Source organism: Podarcis vaucheri (genome assembly GCF_965113315.1).
Source record: "Podarcis vaucheri genome assembly, chromosome: 8".
Classification (NCBI taxonomy): domain Eukaryota; kingdom Metazoa; phylum Chordata; class Lepidosauria; order Squamata; family Lacertidae; genus Podarcis; species Podarcis vaucheri.
In genome coordinates this window covers 77,841,347-77,864,288 of record NC_138766.1, presented here as the reverse complement: position 1 = coordinate 77,864,288, position 22,942 = coordinate 77,841,347, and the positions used below count along the sequence as shown (strand labels likewise).

The 22,942-nt window shown below is 44.7% G+C and overlaps 1 protein-coding gene across 11 annotated transcripts in view; it reads left to right on the top strand.

Moving 5' to 3' along the window:
- Positions 1–11,750, top strand: part of SLC30A8 (solute carrier family 30 member 8) — a 62,739-nt gene extending 50,989 nt beyond the window's left edge. For 10 of the 11 annotated variants that reach the window (XM_082235825.1, XM_082235817.1, XM_082235818.1 and 7 more), the window contains 6 exons: positions 2,646–2,792; positions 4,643–4,796; positions 6,761–6,950; positions 7,856–7,961; positions 9,095–9,229; positions 11,353–11,750. In XM_082235825.1, coding sequence (XP_082091951.1) covers positions 2,646–2,792; positions 4,643–4,796; positions 6,761–6,950; positions 7,856–7,961; positions 9,095–9,229; positions 11,353–11,498 — 878 coding nt within the window. In that variant the 3' untranslated portion in view covers positions 11,499–11,750. Of the gene's footprint in view, positions 1–2,645; positions 2,793–4,642; positions 4,797–6,760; positions 6,951–7,855; positions 7,962–9,094; positions 9,230–11,229; positions 11,318–11,352 lie in introns of those variants that run through there. The other variant, XM_082235819.1, reaches the window with a different exon arrangement.
- The last annotated feature ends 11,192 nt before the right edge of the window (positions 11,751–22,942 follow it).

The following is a 22,942-nucleotide window of genomic DNA, read 5'->3' as shown; positions in this document are numbered from 1 at the left end:
GCATCTACTGCAAGACAGAGCTGTTCCGCCTGCCCTTTGGTTTGGTCTGACCCTTATGTTTCCCTCCCCTTATGGTTTGGATTTATGGGCTACTATTAAAATGAAGCCTCATTTTAAATTGTATTTTAACCCATATTTTAGTAAACTGGTTTGTTGGTTAGTTTGTTTCCCCCCTATTATGTTTGATTTTTTTTTTATTGGTGTTAGCCGCCCTGAGCCCAGCTTTGGCCAGGGAGGGCGGGGTATAAATTAATAATAATAATAATAATAATAATAATAATAATAATAATAATAATAATAGTTGTTAACAACACAAGGTTTTCCCCATCTCTAGTTTATAAATCGTTTAAATTGTTGTTGTGCCAGCTTTAAGCAGGGCTCTCTTTTTTTGCTGCAGAACTTTAAGCTCTGATGAAACACGTATTAACTGCTAGTACAGACAGCAGTCTCTTTGACATTGCAACGATGAAACTGTTTTATTTTCAAAATCAGTCTAGACAGTGCTTGCTGGATGATTGACCACTGAGTGACTGACAGTTCCCATTGCTGTGTTAGTGCACAAAGCAGTAAACAAGTCACTGTGAATAACGCTCCATCTCGGAAACAATTTGGTAGGAACATCATTACAAAGCAATAAAGACTTGCTAATCTGAAAGAAGCATTTGTCTTTAAAATAATGAGAGAAGAAATTATCCTTCCATCCTGCTCTTAGGGGCAAACACAACTGATACAGTGGTCTGGATCACACACAACGCTACACCAAAGCTATTACCTCAGGTGGACAAGGAAGTGCACAGCTGCACAGAGCAAAACGAGCCAAAGCCACTTTGCTCCTTCCTTGATCCTGCTGCTGCTGGACCACCTGGAGCTAAGCTACGGTTTGGATCAATGTTGTTTTCATAAGGACTTTTTAAACAACAAACAAAAAAAAACCAACATGGACGTGGCAATGTGGAGAACTGACTTTAAGATTGGAAAAATGATGGCTAACCTGATCCAAAACACCCACCCACCCCACTCACACATGAAAACAAAGACCACCACAGCCAACCACAAATGAACAACTTCACCCTAGGCCAACCCCAACCTCTCTCACCACCAAAGGAAAACAAGTGAACAACAAAGAACCTGCACAAGCAACAGTGACACCAAGCCCTACATATAGTAATTAAAATAGAAACATTGTCACCCGACCCCACCCCTACCCATCTTTCCCCCCCCCCTCCACCTCTTTCTCCCTTTTCTTCCTAATGTCTCAACAAATGAAACTGATTTGTGAAAATGTTACATGGGGGGGGGAGAAATACAAGAGAGGCATTGCAAACACTTTTGTAAATCAAGAAAATCTTTAATAAAAATATTAATAAAAAAAGATTGGAAAAATGAGAAACTGAGAGAAACCCCAATTGTCAGATTCAACAATACCTAAGCTAATGTGAACCAGAGGATGGAAAGATTCTGGTTTGAAGGACACAGTGGCGCTCTCTCTCTCTCTCTCTCTCTCTCTCTCTCACACACACACACACACACACACATGTCCAGCCATCTAATAGTTACATCAGTCATGCCTTGTAGGGACCAGCTGAGAGGCCCAAACCCCAGTAGGAGACCCACTACCAATCCCAGGGTGCCTCCTATCCCTGGTGACCTTCCTCTGTGCTGTTCTTGTTTCTTCTCCTGGCGCCCATGACCAAGCCTTGAAAGGAACCCTGAGAAAGTGCTGTAAAGTCCACATTCCTTGTCCCGTCTCTGTCTCGAAGATCTGGAAGATACAGTGTCCTGGATCTTGAGGGGGAGGATAGGCTGAGTGAGGATGGAGGGGAGAAGCGGTCTGCAGAGGATCCAAAGGTTTTCCTGCAATGGCCACTCCTGAGTAAAAATATGTAAGTTTTGAGTGACAAAAAGACTACCGCATATCCTCCAACGTTCCTCAGATGCAAATAGGGGCATTCTATTCTACATCAGTATCACTGCTAGTTAGTTGTATTTATTGATTTGGGGGTTTTCTGTTTCCTTCAGGCTTTCCTAACCACAATACATAAATTCAAAGATTCCTATGCTTAAAAAACTGCACTGTTTCCTGTAATAACTTTTGTACTTGATCAACCAGGAGGAAAATGGGACGCGGGTGGCGCTGTGGGCTAAAGCCTCAGCGCCTAGGGCTTGCCGATCGAAAGGTCGGCGGTTCGAATCCCCGCGGCGGGGTGCGCTCCCGCTGCTCGGTCCCAGCGCCTGCCCACCTAGCAGTTCGAAAGCACCCCCGGGGGCAAGTAGATAAATAGGTACCGCTTACCAGCGGGAAGGTAAACGGCGTTCCGTGTGCGGCTCTGGCTCGCCAGAGCAGCGTTGTCACGCTGGCCACGTGACCCGGAAGTGTCTTCGGACAGCGCTGGCCCCCGGCCAATAGATGTGAGATGGGCGCACAAACCCCAGAGTCTGTCAAGACTGGCCCGTTCGGGCAGGGGTACCTTTACCTTTAACCAGGAGGAAAGGTTCAAGCAGTGATACTGATGTGGAACACAATGTCTATATTTTCGTCTGGGGAACGTTGGAGGGTATGCTACCACTGTCTTTTGTGTGCCATCTGTTTTGAATTTTTGCTTCCTTCCTTGGATTGAGTAACTATCATCATTGCTTTGACCTAGGTGGACACATGGCAGGTAGCCTTGCTGTGATGATGGATGCATCCCATGTAATGGTGGACCTGATGAGCTTTCTGATCAGCCTCTTTTCTCTGTGGCTGTCATCTAAACCCCCCAGTAAGAGATTCACCTATGGATGGCACAGAGCAGGTACCATACGTTATTGCAATGTGAAAACTATGAAAAGCAATCCCTATCAACAATGGATCAGATGCCGAGATCAGCACAGGGTAGGGTTCCTCAAGCTTGGGTCTCTAGCTGTTTTGGGACCGTAACACCAATCATCCCTAGCTAGCAGGACCAATGTGGTCAGGGATGATGGGAATTCTAGTCCAAAAACAACTGGAGGGGTTGTAAAATGTTTCGGGTTATAGCCAACTAAGGTCCTACTCAGAGTAGACCCATTGAAATTAATAAACCTAAGTTCATGTCTATTAACTTCATTGGGGCTATTTCAGGCTTCAGGAGGATCTCCAGAGCCTTGGAATTAAGAAACAGATTGCTTCTGAGCATATGCTTAGTCCAGGAATTTGTCCACAGTGTCAGAATGGAGCTCACCATCATGTGATAAATAAATTAACTCCTGGTTTTCCCCGAAGCTTTCTTCTTCAGAGCAGATTGATTTCGAGGACAAAAATGTCTCTCTCCTTTTTTTTACTGTTACTATTGTTAAGCAAGTGGGAGTTGGAAATCACTGTCAAACTACTCTGAATAATTTTATGTGGACTGCTTTGGGGTCCTTGTTAGGTTGCTTTTATGAATGACTGGGGGCCCCTCCACCAGATGTGGGGTTTTTTGCTGCTATATTCTGCAACGTGCCATTGATATAATAATACTGCATTTGTGGCAAATTTGTACTGGACTATTCACATATCATTCCACTTTGTTAGCTGTTGTGCGATGCTTCCTCCGTTTTTACCCTATTACTGTACTGCTATCTGGAAGGACACCTTTGCACTACAGTGTAAAAAAATAAATGAGAGACATAAAACAAACCCCAAAACCTTTGTGGCATGAAGAATTTCAGCAGAAAGCTAATGGGACATGTACTGATTGGAAATGAAGCAATGTGTCTGCCTTGAAACTCTTGCAGTACAGAATCATGTGTGACCTCCCCATAGCATCATGTCTACAAATCATCATGAATGCACAATAAAAGGGAGGTCCAGAATGAATGAATGAATGAATGAATGAAGTGTCATGACTTCCCCAAAGGAATCCTGGGAATCAGGAGTTCTGTTGGCGAATTCTACCTTCTTCACAGCACGACATATCCCAGGATTCCCTGGTGCAATGGAATGACCATTAACAACTTCTTCTCCTTCTCCTCCTCCTCCTCCTCCTCCTCCTCCTCCTTCTCTTTCTTCTTTAATGAATTTATAGACTGCCCTATACCCGGGGATCTCAGAGCAGTTCACAGAATAAAATCAAGATATAAAACCACAAAATACATAACAAAAATCCAATAGCCACCCCCACAAAAAAAAAAAAAAACATTTCAAAGGGGCATAGAATGTAAATCAGATCAACCAAAGGCCTGGTTAAAAAGGAACGTTTTTGCCTGGTGCCTAAAGGTGTATAATGAAGGTGTCAGGCAAGCTTCCCTGGGGAAAGAATTCCACAGATGGGGAGCCACTTCAATGAAGGCCCCTTCTCTTGTTGCCGTCCTCCAGACCTCTCAAGTAGGCAGCACATGAAGAAGGGCCTCAGAAGATGATCTCAGGGTCTGAGTAGGTTCTTATGGAAAGAGGTGGTCCTTGAGATATTGCGGTCCTGAGCTGTTTAAGGCTTTCTGGGTCAAAACCAGCACTTTGAGCTGGGCCTGGAAACTAATTGGTAGCCAGTGCAGTCGGACCAGAACTAGCGCAGTCGAACCAGCACCAGTCTATAGTGTAGGTAGATGATCATATACCCTACATCCAGTTGGGGGGGGGTGACAGTTTTTCACTGGAAAAATATTTTAGTTATCCTACTATCCTAACAATTATTTGAATCACTAGAAATCCTTGGAGCTTTCCTGTCAATTATCGTCATCTGGGTGGTGACTGGCATATTGACGTTTTTAGCCGTCATGAGGCTGTGGCACCCACATTATGAAATTGAAAGTACAGTCATGCTCATTACGTCTGCCTGCGCAGTAATAGCCAACATAATGTAAGTGGTCCTTTATTTTTGTTTTAATCTTAAATGCTACTGTGTCGAGAAAAATGTCATGTTATCATGAGCAATCTCCGCCCCCCCCCTTTAAAAGTCTAGCTGGGTTCTGCGGTTATATTTCAGCAGGGGAAAACTGCAAGAGAATATAGAGTTCAACTAAGCTGGATATTTTGACATCGCTGGAATGGGCTGGGATGCTCAGGGGAGGGATGCTAAGATGTCGGATTCACACAAAGAAGAGCTGTGTAAGACAAACTGGGTTTGCTTCAAGTCCTGATTCAGCAATTGTGGTCGGCCCCCAGTTTATTTTGGAACGTGCCATGTCTCACCTGACCCAGGTGCTGAACCAAATTGGTGAACTTCCACAACCCCTGGGTCAGGCAGCAAGGAGAAGCATGGAACAAGGAATGGATGTCTCTCTTACATCATCTCTTTCCCCCTGCCTCACTGCCCAAACACATGTTTAATATCCTCCACCCCTTTTGACAGCTCTGGGTTGCTCTGGGTGAATCCGATCCATGCAGATCCATTCTTAGGATCCAGGCAGATCCAGCCTTAACCCATTCCGGAAAAATCTCAGAACAGCCCAAATCAGCTCAATTGAGATTTGTCTGGTCTAGATGCATGGGCCTAGTTGTTATCTAAATGTTACTGCAATCATTTGGAATAGCATTAAGGAAATAATGAATGGCATTGGTCTCAAGGAGCTTACAGCCTAAATGTTGACAACTGGGAAGACAACAGAGGAAGGGAAGGGGGGAGGGAGAAATGCAATTACAATTAAACATAATTAGGCTTCATTACAATTTGCTTCTTGGGAAAAGTAGGTGATTCAAAGGAGGAGCAGGGAGGCCGCCACGTACACTGGTACCTTGGTTCTCAAATGCCTTGGTACTCAAACAACTTGGAACCCAAACACTACAAACCCAGAAGTAAGTGTCCCAGTTTGCAAACATTTTTCGGAAGCCAAAAATTATATGTTTTGAGTGTTACACTTCCGATTTGAGTGCCACACTTCTGTTGTGAGTGTTACGCTGAGGTCTGTCTGTTTTTGCTATTTATTTTGCATTTTTGTTTTTGTGGCTCTTTTTGTTTGTTTTTGTGACTGTGTGGAACCCAGTTCAGCTACTGATTGGTTGATTGTGTGACTGCAGTACATTGTTTATTGATTTCATTTTATGGATCACTGGTCTCGTTAGATAGTAAAATTCATGTTAAATTTCTGTTTTAGGGGTTGTTTTTTTAAAAATCTCGAATGGATTAATCCATTTTGCATTACTTTCTATCGGAAAGCACGCCTTGGTTTTGGGACGCTTTGGTTTTGGGACAGACTTCCGGAACGGATTAAGTTTGAGAACCAAGCTACCACTGTACAAGTGTTCCAACAGTCTTGTGGAGGGAGACAGGAAGATAAAAATGCACTTGTCTGCCCAAACTCATCCCCATAACTGCAACCGCCTAATCAGGGTATTTAAACATAGATTTTGGCTACACTCATAATAGAAAAACTTGTTTGACACCAATTCATCTGCCTGCATCACAAACTGCGAGGATATTTGCTTCATATGCTCAAGAAACAGGAGAGAGAATTATATAGCTATGGGATGTTTTCAATTATATATCATAGCGTGCAGAAATTGTACGTGTTATGCCGATTCCAATAACTTGTTTTTATGTGCGTTTGATGTTTTTGCATTTGGCAAAGACTGTAAAGAAAGTGTAGGGGTTTTTCTGGTTCCGTTGACCTTTAGAACATATATCGCTTTTCTAATTAAAAAGGAACAAAAATCCAAAGTGGTGTACACAATCAAATTAAAGATTAAAACAGCACATTAAAAAACAGCTGAACGGAAACCAGAAAACATAGAGCATCGGAACCTGATTTTAATAGCTTCGTCAATGATGTGCTGGAAAAGCAAAGGGGTAAGGGGATGATGGTCTTGCTCGTGTGATTCTTGCAGATTAAGCTTCACCCTGCACCCAAAGGGGAAGGAGCATCTTCATCACGGCCACAAAGCCCATCACTGCAGACCTTCGGATTCAGAGCAAGTGTTAAACAATGCCAGTATAAGAGCCGCTTTTGTCCACGCCATCGGAGATCTGTTCCAGAGCCTTAGCGTACTAATCAGTGCGCTTATAATCTTCTTTAAGGTCCGTTTTATTGAGTTGACTCACCTCCATAGCAATTAAGCATGCAACTGTTTTCATACCACGTCCCATTTTTATGCAGTGCAGCATTTTGTTCTCACAGTGGCCAACCTATGGGAAGCCTGAAGAGGGCATGAGTGTAACTATTGGGAGGGATGTTGCCTCAGATACTGGAGGTGTGTTGCCATTTGAGGGAATGCCAAAGTCTCACTTCCCACAACTTGTCTTGCAAAATTTCACTCAGGTCCACACCATACATTTACACCCTTATACTACCTTAACAGCTATATGTGTTCTCCCAAGGAATCCTGGGAACTGAAGTCTATTAAGGAGGCTGACCTCTGGATCCAAAGTTCCCAGGATCCTCTGTGACTATTAAAGGTATATGGCAGTGCTTTAAAGGCAATGGTGTGGATCTGGCCTCGCTCAATCATTAGTTGTTGTTTATTAAACCGCCAATGTTGCACTGAGTCATTTTGTCCTGACTTCCTTCCTCAAAGTGCCACCTCTGTTACTGACATTGCTATGAGGGTGAGGGTGGAGAGAACAGACCCCAAATTCTGGGTTCCAGTATGGTTAATACTTATTAACTGGTTCAACCTATTTACAAACCTGTGATGACAACCACAAGGCATTTGGTTTACAAAGCAAATTTTATATTACAAAGCATTTTTTTAAGTGCTTGTTAACAGAAAGTGGTTTATCATTGGGCTGCTGAATGGAAAAAAATAGTGATGCAATTGACTTCCGACAAGCACACAGAGTGCGAACAAGATTGAGTGTATGGGGGGGCTCATTTAATTTCACTGCATACAGGTGGTGTAGTGACAATAAAGGTTTTTTATTATTATTATTATTATTATTATTATTATTATTATTATTATTCACTGAATATCTATTTTTTCTAGCCAGAATACAAAATAGCTGACCCTATCTGCACATTTGTATTTTCTGTACTTATTCTGGCAACAACCTTCACTATTTTACGGGACATTTCAGTTGTGCTGATGGAAGGTAAGGTGTTTTGTTTGTAGAGCAACTTTTTTCCTGCAGAATCCTTCCTTCCTTCCTTCCTTCCTTCCTTCCTTCCTTCCTTTCTTCCTTCCTTCCTTCTTTCCTTATAGCTACACTACTTATTATCCCACCTTGTTTGCGTGATGAACCTCAAAGTGAGATACGTCAGAGGTGTCCAGGTGGCATCCCATTCATGAGCAAAGCCACCTACAGAATATCAAAGTATGAACCAGCATAGATCTAAATATTGAATTCAACAATAAAACATCATGTAAGCATGACAGCATCCCCAGTTCTTAATGGCTGTCCAGGTAGCTCCCTGATTTTCTAGGGAGTTTCATCTGATGAAGATGGCCATGGTTAGGACTGCTGGTGGCATAAGCCTCAGCGTGACTATGCATTCATTCAAAAATTATGGGATTTCATTATTACATTCCTCCTGTCCCAGCAGATATCAATGAACATGGGGTGCAGGAAATACCCAGCAGACCCAAACCTAGGAGGTCAACAGCAGAGCTCTTATTGTTTTGCTTAGATATCTAGAAGCAACTGAGCTGTGTGAAGGAGCAGACCAGAAGCTGTTTGCATCATCCTTTGGCCAGAACTTTGATTGGTCTGATTATCTAACCTGATCCAACCATTCTGGGGTTTCTCTTAGCTCTCTGAACAAGCCTCCTGTTCAAAGGAACCTGCCATTCCACTGTGGAACCCCCCCCCCTAATTTACTTTAAAGAAGGACCAGTTCACATATGTATGCAGCCTGGTGGTCTTTCACATGCTGTACTGGTGGGCTATTTCTCTTCCCCTCTCTCCTTCCCTCTCTCTCAGATACGCAGTGCAACATGCAAAGCCCTTACGTAGAAAGATTGGGGTTGCACAAACTTTCCAATGATAACAAGGGAGGCAGAAATAATGGTGGGGCTGTGTGTATTCTTCTAACGTTGTATGCATGGTGAATGAGGTTGTTGTGGATATACCTCTCTTTCCACAATGGGAAGAAATTAGATTGGCTTGGTCAACACGCAGACAAGCTCAGAAATGAAGCATTTCTAATGATCTGTGATGAAAAATTCTCTTTAACTGTAGGAATCTGTATTTGGAAATAAAAAAGGCATTTACCCCCTTTTCTACAGGATCCCCAGGGGTACTTCCCTATGATGAGGTGAAAGAGAGAATTCTAGCAATAGAAAAAGTGGAGTCTGTTCACAGCCTTCATCTTTGGTGTCTGACAATGAATCAGATACTCCTATCAGCTCACATCGTCACAGGTCAGTACACTTCTGTAACATAAAAAAATGAGTGTTTTCTTGTGAAAGGAGGTCAAGCTGAAGTAAAGGGCACTATTTATCTGTGGTCACTGCTTGGTTGTTTTAAAAAGGGTACGCAAGAAGATAAAAAAAATAAAATGTTGTGGATCTTATGGTCCCAACTCAGAACATACATCCCACTGACATCAAATGGCAGTTCCTTCTATGCGCTTGTAATTGTAGCCTACCTGAGTGTAGGCTGTGAGCCAGAAGTTCAGATCTTAGCCACAAGGTAGCCTTTGCTAGGGGGTCGAACGGACACCACATATCAGGCACAGGGAATCTAATCCCACGACGGCAGCCCAGAATCAGAGAAACGATAAAAGTCCTTACCAAGCAATTTATTCAATAATTTACAGAGAATGATGAAGGATATATATAAAATATATAAAAGGATGTCACATAGAGGAGGGAGAAAGGTTGTTTTCTGCTGCTCCAGAGAAGCGGACACGGAGCAATGGATCCAAACTACAAGAAAGAAGATTCCACCTAAACATTAGGAAGAACCTCCTGACAGTAAGAGCTGTTCGACAGTGGAATTTGCTGCCAAGGAGTGTGGTGGAGTCTCCTACTTTGGAGGTCTTTAAGCAGAGGCTTGACAACCATATGTCAGGAGTGCTCTGAAGGTGTTTCCTGCTTGGCAGAGGGTTGGACTCGATGGCCCTTGTGGTCTCTTCCAACTCTATGATTCTATGATTCTATGAAGGAATGCAGCTGTCCCTAATAATGGTGTTGCTCCAAGTAAAGTCCCACCCCTCCTAAAAGGTAAAGGGACCCCTGACCGTTAGGTCCAGTCATGGACGACTCGGGGGTTGCAGTTTTCGCTTTACTGGCAGAGGGAGCCGGCGTACAGCTTCCGGGTCATGACTAAGCTGCTTTTGGCGAACCAGAGCAGTGCACGTAAACGCCGTTTACCTTCCTGCCAGAGTTGTATCTATTTATCTACTTGCACTTTGACATGCTTTCAAACTGCTAGGTTGGCAGAAGTAACGGAAGCTCACCCTGTTGCAGGGATTTGAACCGCCGACCTTCTGATTGGCAAGCCCTAGGTTTAGAACACAGCGCCACCCGCATCCTAGCCTACCCCTCCTTTGTTGTTTAGTCGTTTAGTCGTGTCCGACTCTTCATGACCCCATGGACCAGAGCACGCCAGGCACTCCTGTCTTCCCACCCCTCCTACATCTCCCTTATTTGACATCACTCCTGCGTCGGTTAATCTGAGCTTTCTGCCTCTGAGCTCTCTGTTTTAATACCCTCAATGCCCGTCTGGTCTTAGGAATTCCAGAAATTGGGGTTCCAGGAATGCTTTCCAAGGACACTGAGTCTGTCAGCTGTCTCTCCCCTGGTGCTTCTTCTTCTCCTCCTTCCTGCTGTTCTCCTTTCAGTATTTCCTAGCTTCTGCCCTCTGCAGCCTCTGCATTATGCCCTTCTGTAAACCGCTGTTCTAAATCTATACTATCCTCCTGTTCTCAGGAGGGTTCAGGAGAAGAGGGGGCAGGCCCCACCATTCTTCTTCAGTCCAGTCCCTGACACTACAGCTCTCTCAAGCTCAGAGCCCTCTGTCTGAGATATGAAGATGATAATTATACTGACCAGGAAAAAAGGGAATGGAAAGAAGAAAAGTTACACTTGAAAGTCACTAGGGTCCTGTTTACTGGGCATTTGTCCTGATTTGTTCACAAACAGTTTTATGACATCCACGATTACTGAGCATTTATCCAGATTATCTTGCACAAAGATTGTGGGGAGTTTATATGACATATTGTGCATTCATTCTGATTTTTCTGTGGGGAGGTTATATGATGTCACGTCAAATAATTGTTATCCCATCATTTCCACTGCATTTACCTGTCAGTTTCCTTAATGCAAAAAGCCTGGGTTGTTCTTTTAAGCAGCTTTGTTTCCCAAGTGTACCAAAAACACTTTAATTGTTTAACCTGAATTTGAATTCTTCCCTACAGATTAGCAACAGTCTGGAAGCCGCCTAGTTTTTGTGAGCCCCACCCCTTGTTCGACAAACTCTTCTCCTTAGGACTGCAAGATGTGCACTGTATCCATTAATTCCTTGTGTTTGTCTCCTACAGTGGATGCTGCAGACAAACAACAGATTTTGAATAAAATTACTGAAGTTCTATTTGACACTCACCATTTCTACGCAGTCACCCTTCAAATTGAAGCCAAAGCAGACCAGAAACCAGGCTGTGTTTTCTGTCAGGACCCAAGAGACTGAAGTTATTGGGTTGCACTAATAATCAGTCATTTGAAGGGTCCGTGGCTACTAAACGAGATGGATTAATAGGCTTTGCTTTGGCCCCAAATCAAACTGCATTGAAAACACAATGGCCTAAGCATTGTGAAGATTGCAGAACGAGTGATTAGGAATCAGTGATTTAATCCATTTCCTCTCCTTACAACTTTTGTGTATGTTCATCCATAAGTCCTTTCCATTCTGTTTCCATATTAATATTCTTTATTTTAAAAAAGTCTGCAATTATGTATTTAAATTCTATTTTGAAATGTATTTTCTCATAAATAAGCATTTAAAAATGTGTTTTCTCTCAAAATGTGTGCGGCTTTCTTCTGTTCCGTTTTCTTGTGCTGAGTATTACATTGAAGCAGTGCAAAAGTCAGTGTATAAGTAACAGAGTGATCCCAACCGCCCCACCCCCTTATTCGGGGGTTGGTTGAACACCTCCACCTAACAAGGGGTGAGAAAATGTGTCAAATTTATTTTCTTATTTTTCCTATCTTAAGTTCAGTTTTCCACATTTCCTCACCAGGTTGCAATATTTTAAGTCCTCGTCAAAATTTGCCCCCAGATTAGTGTGAAATTCTCCTAATGTATGCAGTTTTGTCTAATGCACACATTTTTCAAAACAATTTTCCTTACTGCGATGCATTTTTGTATGCTGTCTCCACTAATGTATGCATTCATGTGCAGAACATACCCAAGTACATGCATTTTTGGCTGCAGAACAGCATTGCAAAATTCAGAGAAGTGTAAAGTTTGAAGGATGATGAAGAAGAAGAGTTTGGATTTGATATCCCGCCTTTCACTCCCTTTAAGGAGTCTCAAAGCGGCTAACATTCTCCATTCCCTTCCTCCCCCACAACAAACACTCTGTGAGGTGAGTGGGGCTGAGAGACTTCAGAGAAGTGTGACTGGCCCAAGGTCACCCAGCAGCTGCATGTGGAGGAGCAGGAAAGCAAACCTGGTTCACCAGATTATGAGACTACCGCTCTTAACCACCACACCACACTGGCTCTGTGTTTCAGTTTGCATATTGTTTCAGAAGGTGCAAATTGGGTAAGCTCATCTTTAAATGTGAACTGGATTGAATTGCCATACCATTCCTACACCCAGCTAAGCTGGCTGCCATTGCTGCAACATGATGCAAGCATCACTCTGTCAATGCAGAGCTTCTTCTGCCTACCAAACATGCAGGTGGGAGGAAGGCTGCCAGTGGAAGACCCCAAAACGACACCTCCTGAAGGCTAGGATGGCTCAGCTGGCCTGGGATCTGCTGGCCCCACCACTGTCACATGATAGCATTGGTCCCAATCGCTATATCAGCTCCAAACTAGAACAACCACCATCCTGCACCTCCACCTTCTGCTGTAATGATCCAGTTGCTACATAAAGCCTCACTGTTCAGCAACCAAGGTCTGAATTGTCCTATGAGTTCCAATCCACCCATTAGTCTGGGAGATGCCAATCAAGTCAGTTCACATCATAGACTCAGATACTTGGAAGGGACTTTGGAGGTCATTTAGTAACACCTACCTACTCCCTGTCCATTGCAATGTCTGCAATTCTGGACACAATTACAGCATCCCTGACACACAGATCCCCAGCCTCTCATTAAATAACAAGCAAATGAGAGTTCTCCTTCTCCTTCTCCTTCTCCTTCTTCTCCTTCTCCTCCTCCTTCTTCTTCTCCTCCTTCTTCTTCCCTGCCTATCTGACTGGGTTGCCCCAGGCACTCTCCGCAAGTACTGAGTTCCTCAAACATCCCTACTAGTGTCAGGCTTTAGGGAATCTGCCCCCCCCCCCATGGTAGGCAGCCAAGAATAGGATAAGGGAGAGTTCTTACCTGTGCTGGGCCCGGGGGTAACCCAAGTCACATGGTCCAGATCTGGTCCCGAATCCAAGGGTTCCACGAGAAGTCAGTCCGGCAGGGCCAAGGCAGGACATGAGACAGAAAACTGGACCGGGTCAGGCACAGGATCACAAGCAGGTTCTGATAAACAGCAATGTTGCTCCCAACAACCTGGGGCGGGGTCCGACAGCCTTTTATATTTGTTGGGGTAACGGCTGGTCCTGATTCTCTGGTGACTCACCTCCCTGTCTCGCCCGAAGGTGAGCACTCCTCCTGCGAGTACTCAGGTCTCTCCTTCTCTCAGACCTTAGTCTCTCCAGCTCGGGAGATGTCGGTGGGTTACTAGACCCTCAGCCTCCCCTGACCCAACTGGTAGTGGAGCAGCTGTAAGTGATTGTCCAGCTGGAGGCAACGAGGTAATTCCCACATCTGGAGCCAGGGCAGGATCAGGCCTCTGACTCGGCCCAGCTAGTGCTTGTTGCAGGGGAACCTGTACAGACTGGGGCTCTTCAGAATCAGGCCCCAGACTAGGTTCGGATGCCGCCTGAGGCAACGGATCTGGTGCAGACTGAGACTCCTCTGGCTCGAGTCCGAGTCCCAGGCCATTACATTACCAAGTCTTTTTATTCAATATTCACAGAGAGGGGCTTAGAAAGGAGCTCTTGTAGTACTAATGGTGTTGCTCTGAGTAAAGCCCCCCACCCCTCCGTCTCTCCTATTATACGTCATCCCTACATTGGCTAAGCTGAGCTTTCTGCCTCTGAGCTTTCTGTTCTCCTACTTTCAATGCCTGCTGGGTTCTGGGAGAAGCAGGGGTCTGGAATGCTTTCTAAAGACACTGAGTCTGTCTGCTGTCTCTCCCCTGGTGCTGCTTCTTCTTCCTGCTCCTCTTCCAATATTTCCCAGCTTCTCCCCTCTGCAGCCTCTGGACTGGGACCTTTCACAACCCACCATTGTACAGGTGAAACTCAGAAAATTAGAATATCGTGGAAAAGTTCATTTATTTCAGTAATTCAACTTAAAAGGTGAAACTATATGAGATAGACTCATTACATGCAAAGTGAGATATGTCAAGCCTTTATTTGTTATAATTGTGATGATCATGGTGTACAACTGATGAAAACCCCAAATTAACAATCTCAGAAAATTAGAATATTAAAAGAAATCCGCAAAACAAGCACTGCAAATAAAGCAATATTGGACCTCTGAGAAGTAGAAGCATGCATATGTACTCAGTACTTGGTTTGGGCCCCTTTTGCATCAATTACTGCCTCAATGCGGCGTGGCATGGATGCTATCAGCCTGTGGCACTGCTGAGGTGTTATGGAAGACCAGGATGCTTCAGTAGCAGCCTTCAGCTCTTCTGCATTGCTCGGTCTCATGTCTCTCATCTGTCTCTTGGCAGTGCCCCATAGATTCTCTATGGGGTTCGGATCAGGCGAGTTTGCTGGCCAATCAAGCACAGTAATCCCATGGACATTGAACCAGGTTTTGGTACTTTTGGCAGTGTGGGCAGGTGCCAAGGTCCTGCTGGAAAATGAAGTCAGCATCCCCATAAAGCTCGTCTGCGGAAGGAAGCATGAAGTGCTCCAAAATCTCCTGGTAGACGGCTGTGTTGACCTTGGACAACGAAGCACAGTGGACCAACACCAGCTGATGACAAGGCTCCCCAAATCTCTTTTCTGATGAGAGCAGCTTTTGCATCTCATTTGGAAACCAAGGACCCAGAATCTGGAGGAAGAATGGGGAGGCACACAATGCCAGATGCTTGAAGTCCAGTGTGAAGTTTCCATAGTCTGTGTTGATTTGGGGAGCCATGTTATCAGCTGGTGTTGGTCCACTGTTCCCCCCTCCTCTGCCCAGTCAGTATCTGACAACTAGTAATGAAAGGAAGCAACCCATTCCATCTTATTTCTACGCTGGCATACAAACCATGCCTTGTCAGGGGCTGCCAAAAAATATATTAAACCATTGGCCATGCTGGCTGGGGGTGATGGGAGCTGGCCACTCCTGCTGCCATAGAAAGGTTTGGGGAAACCCCATGCACAACCCCATAAATGTTTGGACTGCATCCTATCAGCCCTAGTTAGCATGGCTAAGGTTAAGGAATGATGGGAGGTGCAGCCCCACTGGCAGAGGAAGAGGAGTGTGGTGGGAGCGCACTGCCACCAGCAGTGCGATCCCAGTGGGGTGCCATCAGGCTGCCCCTCTGCCCACGCTGGGTGCCATGCCCCCACCTGCTCTCCGCCCCCCCCCCAGCGCTGGAGCATGAAGCTCTGCCCCTGTGCAGTCCACTGATATCTGTAGGGCCACAGGGCCCCCCCTCCCCATTCCTGCCATCAGTCATCCTTGCCTTGGGCCCTAGGAAGGAAAAGGAGCTTGTAAACTCTGTATAAACCCAGAAGTCTTCCTGAAGCATGCACAGCGAAATAGCACGCACGGGCTCTAATTTACCACACTGCCTCAATTTCAATAAGTAATAAAATATTGAACGAAACGTTTAAAAAGAAGCCGGTGGAATCATTAACTACTGAAAACGAGCAAAACAACAAGATGCTTCTTTAATTGCCTCTCCCCCTTCCCGACGCACAAAGACACAGTTTATGGAATGAGACACTATTGTGAGACAAAAAGATAATCAATGCTGAGTGGTTGTTCTAGTGAGCTGTGCGGCAATTTAACAGCGCAAACAGACCAGAGAGGCTGGAGACCCAACGTAGCCTTAAATTAGGGTCTTGGGATATTAGAACGGAAAGGCCAGCTGAAGGAACACAAGCCAAAGAAGCATAAAATTACCAAATGCACAGTATTGCTGCTGCCATAGATGTAGCGACTCATGCAAGGAAGCATTGTGGGGTGACCCAGTTCAGGGATAAGGAATCTGTGGCCCCACAGATGTTGTTGGGCTACCATCATCCTGGTCAGTGGCAGTGCTGGCTGTGGGTAATGCAAGTTGGAGTCCTACAGCACCTGGGGGGGGGCTGCCTGCTCCCTCAGGGTCTCGCCCTCCAGTTCTTAAATAAGTTCTCAGTTTGAGCTAACTCCATCGGTGCTGAAGGAACAGCTCCTCTGGAAGCCAAAGCCCTTGGGACCAGTCTTCCTTGGAGCAGAAAAGTGGACAAGTGGAAGATGCTGTTCCATGTCTTCACTCTCACCACTGCTTGGATGCTCAAGAGTGGACAGACAAGCAGCAGCAGCAGCAGCAATAGAGTGGCCTCACATCCTGCTTTACAGAGGTCAGGCCTCTGTCTGTCCAAGTGTGGTTTAAAGACAGGTGTCTTAAGAAAGAGCAGAAGCCTTGACAGTGGCCCATCGACAGGGCACAACACCTGAGCATCAGGCTGAACAGAGACACACCACCTGGACACAGTCTTCCCCAATATGATCTATTTATTGTGCTTCCATTCAGATTTCGGCATCTGTACATCAACCTAGCCACATTTTGTGCAAATCTGTGCCCTTTTATGGCGACCCTCTCAGGTTTTTTTATTATTATTTCAAAAGGGGGAAAAAATCCAAACATCAAATTCAAAATCCATATTCATTTTCTAACATAAGCCTATTACATAGATTACCTAAATTAAAATATATCTAAGTGCTCTAGGCTTCCCTTTGCTATATGTAAATACAATACAATCAACAAATTATATTATAAATGATATTATAGGTTCCCATCTACCCCCCACTCCCCTTCACCATGTGTGATCTCAATATTTTGCTTCTTCCATCTTGTTGTGTTGTTATACAGTGGTACCTCGGGTTAAGTACTTAATTCGTTCCGAAGGTCTGTTCTTAACCTGAAACTGTTCTTAACCTGAAGCACCACTTTAGCTAATGGGGCCTCCAGCTGCTGCCGTGGTGCCAGAGCACGATTTCTGTTCTCACCCTGAAGCAAAGTTCTTAACCCGAGGTACTATTTCTGGATTAGTGGAGTCTGTAACCTGAAGCGTATGTAACCTGATGCGTATGTAACCCGAGGTACCACTGTAATTTAATAATTATTCAATTGATTCTATTATTATTTTCTTGCTTACCCCTGCACGTTTTGTTGTTGTTGTTTAGTTGTTTAGTCGTGTCCGACTCTTTGTGACCCCATGGACCAGAGCACGCCAGGCACTTCTGTCCTCCACTGCCTCCTGCAGTTTGATCAAACTCATGCTGGTAGCTTCAAGAACACCATCCAACCATCTCATCCTCTGTCGTCCCCTTCTCCTTGTGCCCTCCATCTTTCCCAACATCAGGGAAACATTTTACACATTTTCTATTAATATTTCAATTCCGGAACCATATCTTTTCATGTATTTCTTCACTTTATCTCACTCTCTAATTATTCTCTGATTTGAGTGGCTTTTAAAAATTGCCGCCAGTTTTGTATGGCGACCATCTCAGTTTTTTCCGCAATGCATTAGAAGGAAGGAAGATGAACAAAAGAGTCAGGAGGCTCTGGAGTCAACGGTGGAAGCCCCCAGAATTGTGTTGGCCTCAGCAGATGCCCAACTATTCCACCACCCTCCCACTGGCTAACATATGCTCAAACTGTGAGCTTAATTTGCAAAGTAATGGCTTTTTCTTCATTGCAAAGGTTAAAGGTGTCCCTTTTACTGTGCATTTATGATTATTTGTGCTCATGATGGCATTGGTGTACGCAATCCCACTTTCAACACTGTTTATGCCTGGAAAGGATTTGGGGTAGACACATGGGTGTAGAACGGGGGAGCATGGGAGGGCAGCTGCTCCACCTTAAATCAAGTAAATTAAAAAAAATAGAAGTAGAAATTGCAGAAATATTTTGACAGATTTTTCCAAGCACTTGGGGTCAAAAGAAAGTAATTTAAATCAACTGTTGTTGGGACATTTCATTCCTAATCAGCTAGACAGAGCCAAACAGAGGATGATGTCAGCCTTGCCCCCCCCCCCCAAATATATCTTGGCTACACCCATGGGTGGAAAGACTGCTTTGTGCATGTCCATCAGTGCATGTCCTGTAACTTCCTGCTGAAATCCTGTAATTTTTCGTATCACAAATGTCTCGCTTTCATTCTGCCATAGTGCAAGAGTGCCGTGCCATATGGCAATCATGCAATAACTTTGGGAAAGCATAACGGAACAACTAAGAAAGTGGAATGATGTGGAGAGGATCCAGTATAAATCCACCGCTAATGTCCTATGATTGCATCAGTGACATATTGCAGAATAAACTCACAAAAATAGCCCTCACACCAATCTGGAAGCGCCTTGAGAAGCTCATCCTTTACCCTGTTTATACAAGAATCCTTGCAGTGTTTCCCCCTCTTTCTTAAGAATATTTTTTATTGCTTTCCCCCTAAGGTGTGATATACTAGGGAAGTGCTCCTTGGGCAGCTCTGAGTCTTCTCCCTTCTTTAATGAATCCAGCACAATTGGATCTGGACTTTAATTTGAAAAGCCAAGCTGCTAGTAACCCAGGAATGATTACACATGACGACTCCCACTGCCTGCCTGGCTGGACTTTAAAAGAATTACATCTCCCTGGCCCCATACTAAATCTTATATTTATCATGGAGCCTACATTAAACAGGTCAGTTGCTTTGGCAGAGAAAAGATTCCATTGAAATGCCAAAGACTTCCCTTTTTCAAAATTAAGTTTCTATACAGCGATTTTACTGCTTTTCCAGTGTTAGCAACAATTTCGTTGTTAACTTTTTCCTACCCAAATATGCAGGAAAGTGTGCTTTAAAATGTCTGGCTGCTTTACCTTTGGGTAGGGATGGCGGAGAATTCTGACAGAAACAGAAACAGGAGAGGAAATTGGTCATATTTGCCAAATTGCCCCATCTCTAGAAAAGAAAGCAAGTCAGAGAATACGATTGGTGTTCACTGCTGTTGCTTTCAATCTGCAAATGATACATAACTGATTACATTCCTCCATTTGTATTGTGTTTCCTTTTCATTGAAATGAATGGGGTGGAATAATGTAAAGACAACATAGTTTATGTAATCAACAGTTATCTGTGTAAATTACATAATTTCGCCACAGAGTACTGTGAGACAGTTATTTTTGGCAGAAGTGGAACAGCAGTGGAACGGAAACAGTGATGCATGTGATGAATACAGGGGGGAAATGGAAAATGACGCTTTCTTACATCCAAGCATTTGGACTTAGCACTCCTTCAAGGCAGAGGCCCTGATGCCTCTGTGTTGCTTAGGCTACCTCTTGACTACTACCCTCTTGAAGGCAAGTTTGGTTTGTTTTCTCCAACCTTTCCCCCTTTCTGCTCAGGGACAGGACTGGTCTACTCATGCCAGAGGCATAGCCGTCCCAGAACTGGTGCCCTTCAGAAGTTTGAGCACAACCTCTATAATCTCTGGCTTTGGCCATGCTGGCTGAGGCTGATGGCCGTTTTTGTGCAAAACATCTGGAAGACATCAAGTTAAGGAAAGGTGATGCTGAGCAGGGATGCTGTTAGACACCAGCTCTCATCAGCCCCAAACCACCATGGCCAGTGGTCAAACAGGAGGATGGTTGCAGAGCAGAATATTGCAGAGAAAGCAATACTGAATTAGATGGACCAATCTAATGATTTGATTTAGTATAAGGAATCTTCTGTCATACTGCCTAGTCAGTTTCTCCAGTCTTAAATTCCATAGACATAGTTATTATGTATATTGCATATTTATACATTTGGATTTTAAAAAATGTAAATCGTCTGAAATCATGCTTATTGGACAGCTAGGTATTTTGATTGTGTGTTTTGATTTTCCTTATTGCAAACTGCTTCAACATCTATGGGCAGTGGTTTTTGTTGCCATTTGGGAGACAATGGATTGTGGAGTCAAACTGCTACGTCAGCTGCACCAAAGTGTTCTCCCCAAGTCACATTTTCATTGTGCTACATACTTTTGCCTCTGGCACTGCCCTGAACTGGCATGTGGCCCCAGAAGGCTCTCCAAGAAGAAATGAGGTTCCTGGACTGAAAACGTCCAACACCTTTGGCCTATAGAATGACTTGCTTTCTTCCATGTAACTGTTAAAGCCAAATTGCCCTCCTTTGTACTTGCCTTTCTCTCTGCCCACCCCCTGGCCCAGAATTTCCAGGCTCCGTTTATGCAATTCACACACCCAGCATCTGGAAATTAAACAGTGAGCTAAACAACGGCTCCCTTGTGATTAGGACCAAGTAATGTAAATTTATGCTCCGAATTTTTATAACTTTTAAATATCGCTAAATGAAATTGAGACCCTGAATGCTGATTTCATTATATGTGATTTCCAGATCGCTCCCAAGTCAGCCATAGCTATTCATAATAATTTATTCTAACCTAGTCATGATGACTATAGTTAGTCCCTAAGCACCCTCCTCTTATCAGGGGTAGCACAGAATTGCTAAAATCCTCAGCCTAGATGAAAGCATGGAATTTCTGGAGCTGGAAGAAAGTGTTAGAGATGAGATACAGAGTTATCGTGTCATGGTCTGGTTCACTGGTGGTCGAAGTCCTGGCTGAGGACGTCGGGACTGGGGGCAAGATGGCTGGGTGGGAGCAGGAAGGGGACTCCGGAAGCCAGGAGTCAGGGAGCCAAGAGTCCGAGGGTCAAAGAGCCAGGAGTCAGAAACCAAATGTCTAAGGGTTGAGGAAGCAAGGAGTCACGAAGTCAGGGGTCCGAGGATCAAGAAGCAAGAAGCCAAACACAGCAAGGCAGGAAGCGTGTTGCTGTGGCAAAGAGCTGAAGGGAAAATGCTGACCTTATATCCCTTCCTGGCTCTTGCCACCAGGTGCTGTGAGTTACCAATCGGCCTCACCTGTGAGGCCGCGCCTTCCCTCTTCAGAACAAACTTAGGAAGGCCCCAGTCCTGCAAAGTCCTATTGGTCACAGGGCCTGGCTCCTGCCCACACACCTGACATATCGATTCCAACCAGTAGCTCAGCCTATTACTCCAGAAGTTGTCGGATTTCAGCTGGGCTATGCAATAGGGGGCTCCTCCAGTTGACCTGTTTATTGAGTATTCATACATGGACTGGCAGTGCCTCTCCAGGGTTTCAAACAGGGGGACATTCCCACCCCTGCCTGGAGGTGTCAGGAATTGAACCTGGGAGCCATCTGCATGTGAAGCGTTCTCCTGATGAGCTGCAGCCCTTCACATCATGACGCCCATTCAGATCACACTTTCCCTAACTCCCAGGCAGCATGGCTGGTGATCAAGGATGATGGGAGTTATAGTTCACAACATTTGGAGGGTGCCACACAGCCTACCACTGTGTAAACAGCTATTTCCTACACCCCTGCAAAAGAAAACATTATCTGCGACGTAGTTCTGAGTTGGGATCCGAACTAAGCTTGTTGGCAGCCATCTGTCTCAAGAGACAATGGAGTGTGCCTCCAGAGGTGAAGTCAAACGGATGCATTAGCAGAACCAAAGAAACCTCCTTGGGGCACAAACCTGGGCAGTGTGTATGGAGGTCCAAAGGAAAGCAGAGCAATACGTTTGACACCAGATTGGCTGCAGTAGTTGCTGGAAGCAGGGACTCCACTTCGGATTCATGTAGGGTATACTCCTTAGCCTTTTCTTCTCCCAAAGGTATTGAGTTTTCCTTCTCCTAGAGGGCTACCTTCCAAGGCTTGCAAGTCCCATCTGCCACTCACCTCCCTCTACAGAACATGCAGAAATTGCCTACTTTGGACCCACTATTGGGCTCGTCTGCTCATTCCGCCAGAGCCTGAACTAAGGTAAAGGTAAAGGGACCCCTGACCATTAGGTCCAGTTGTGGCCGACTTTGGGGTTGTGGTGCTCATCTTGCTTTATTGGCCGAGGGAGCTGGCGTACAGCTTCTGGGTCATGTGGCCAGCATGACTAAACCGCTTCTGGCGAACCAGAGCAGTGCACGGAAACGCTATTTACCTTCCCGCCAGAGCAGTACCTATTTATCTACTTGCACTTTGACGTGCTTTCGAACTGCTAGGTTGGCAGGAGCAGGGACCGAGCAATGGGAGCTCACCCCGTCGCGGGGATTCGAACCGCCGACCTTCTGATCGGCAAGTCCTAGGCTCTGTGGTTTAACTCACAGCACCACCCGCATCCCTTGAACTAAGGCAGGCTACAGCTAACTGATTGTGCCATTTCCTTCACCAGACAGCTTTCTGAATCTGCGATAATGTGTTCTCAGTGTGTGTGTGTTATAAATGCATAGTTTTTACTTTGAATGTCCTCCCATTTCATCCCATGCATGATCCTTGATCTGTTCATTTCACGAACGCGGCCAAGAACTCTGCAACATGTCACCAAGCGATATTATAAAGAGTAATGTTTATCCTGTAAGAACAGCAGGCCTACCATGATCTTGGAATGGATTTGCAATCAAAATAGCTGCTATGCTTTAAAGCCAGCACTTGTAGAAAAATGGCGTTTTATAGCTATTTCTCCTAATGCCAGTTCTGATGTAGTTTTTACCCCTGCAACTTATAAACTTTCAAGTGCGGTGGAAGATGATTTATCTAATCTATATGATACAGTTAGAACGCTCTGCTGTAAAAAATATATATGAGCTATTGATCTCAGGAGATTCTAATTTAGATTAGCTTCCGGCGGGGTGGAGGCAG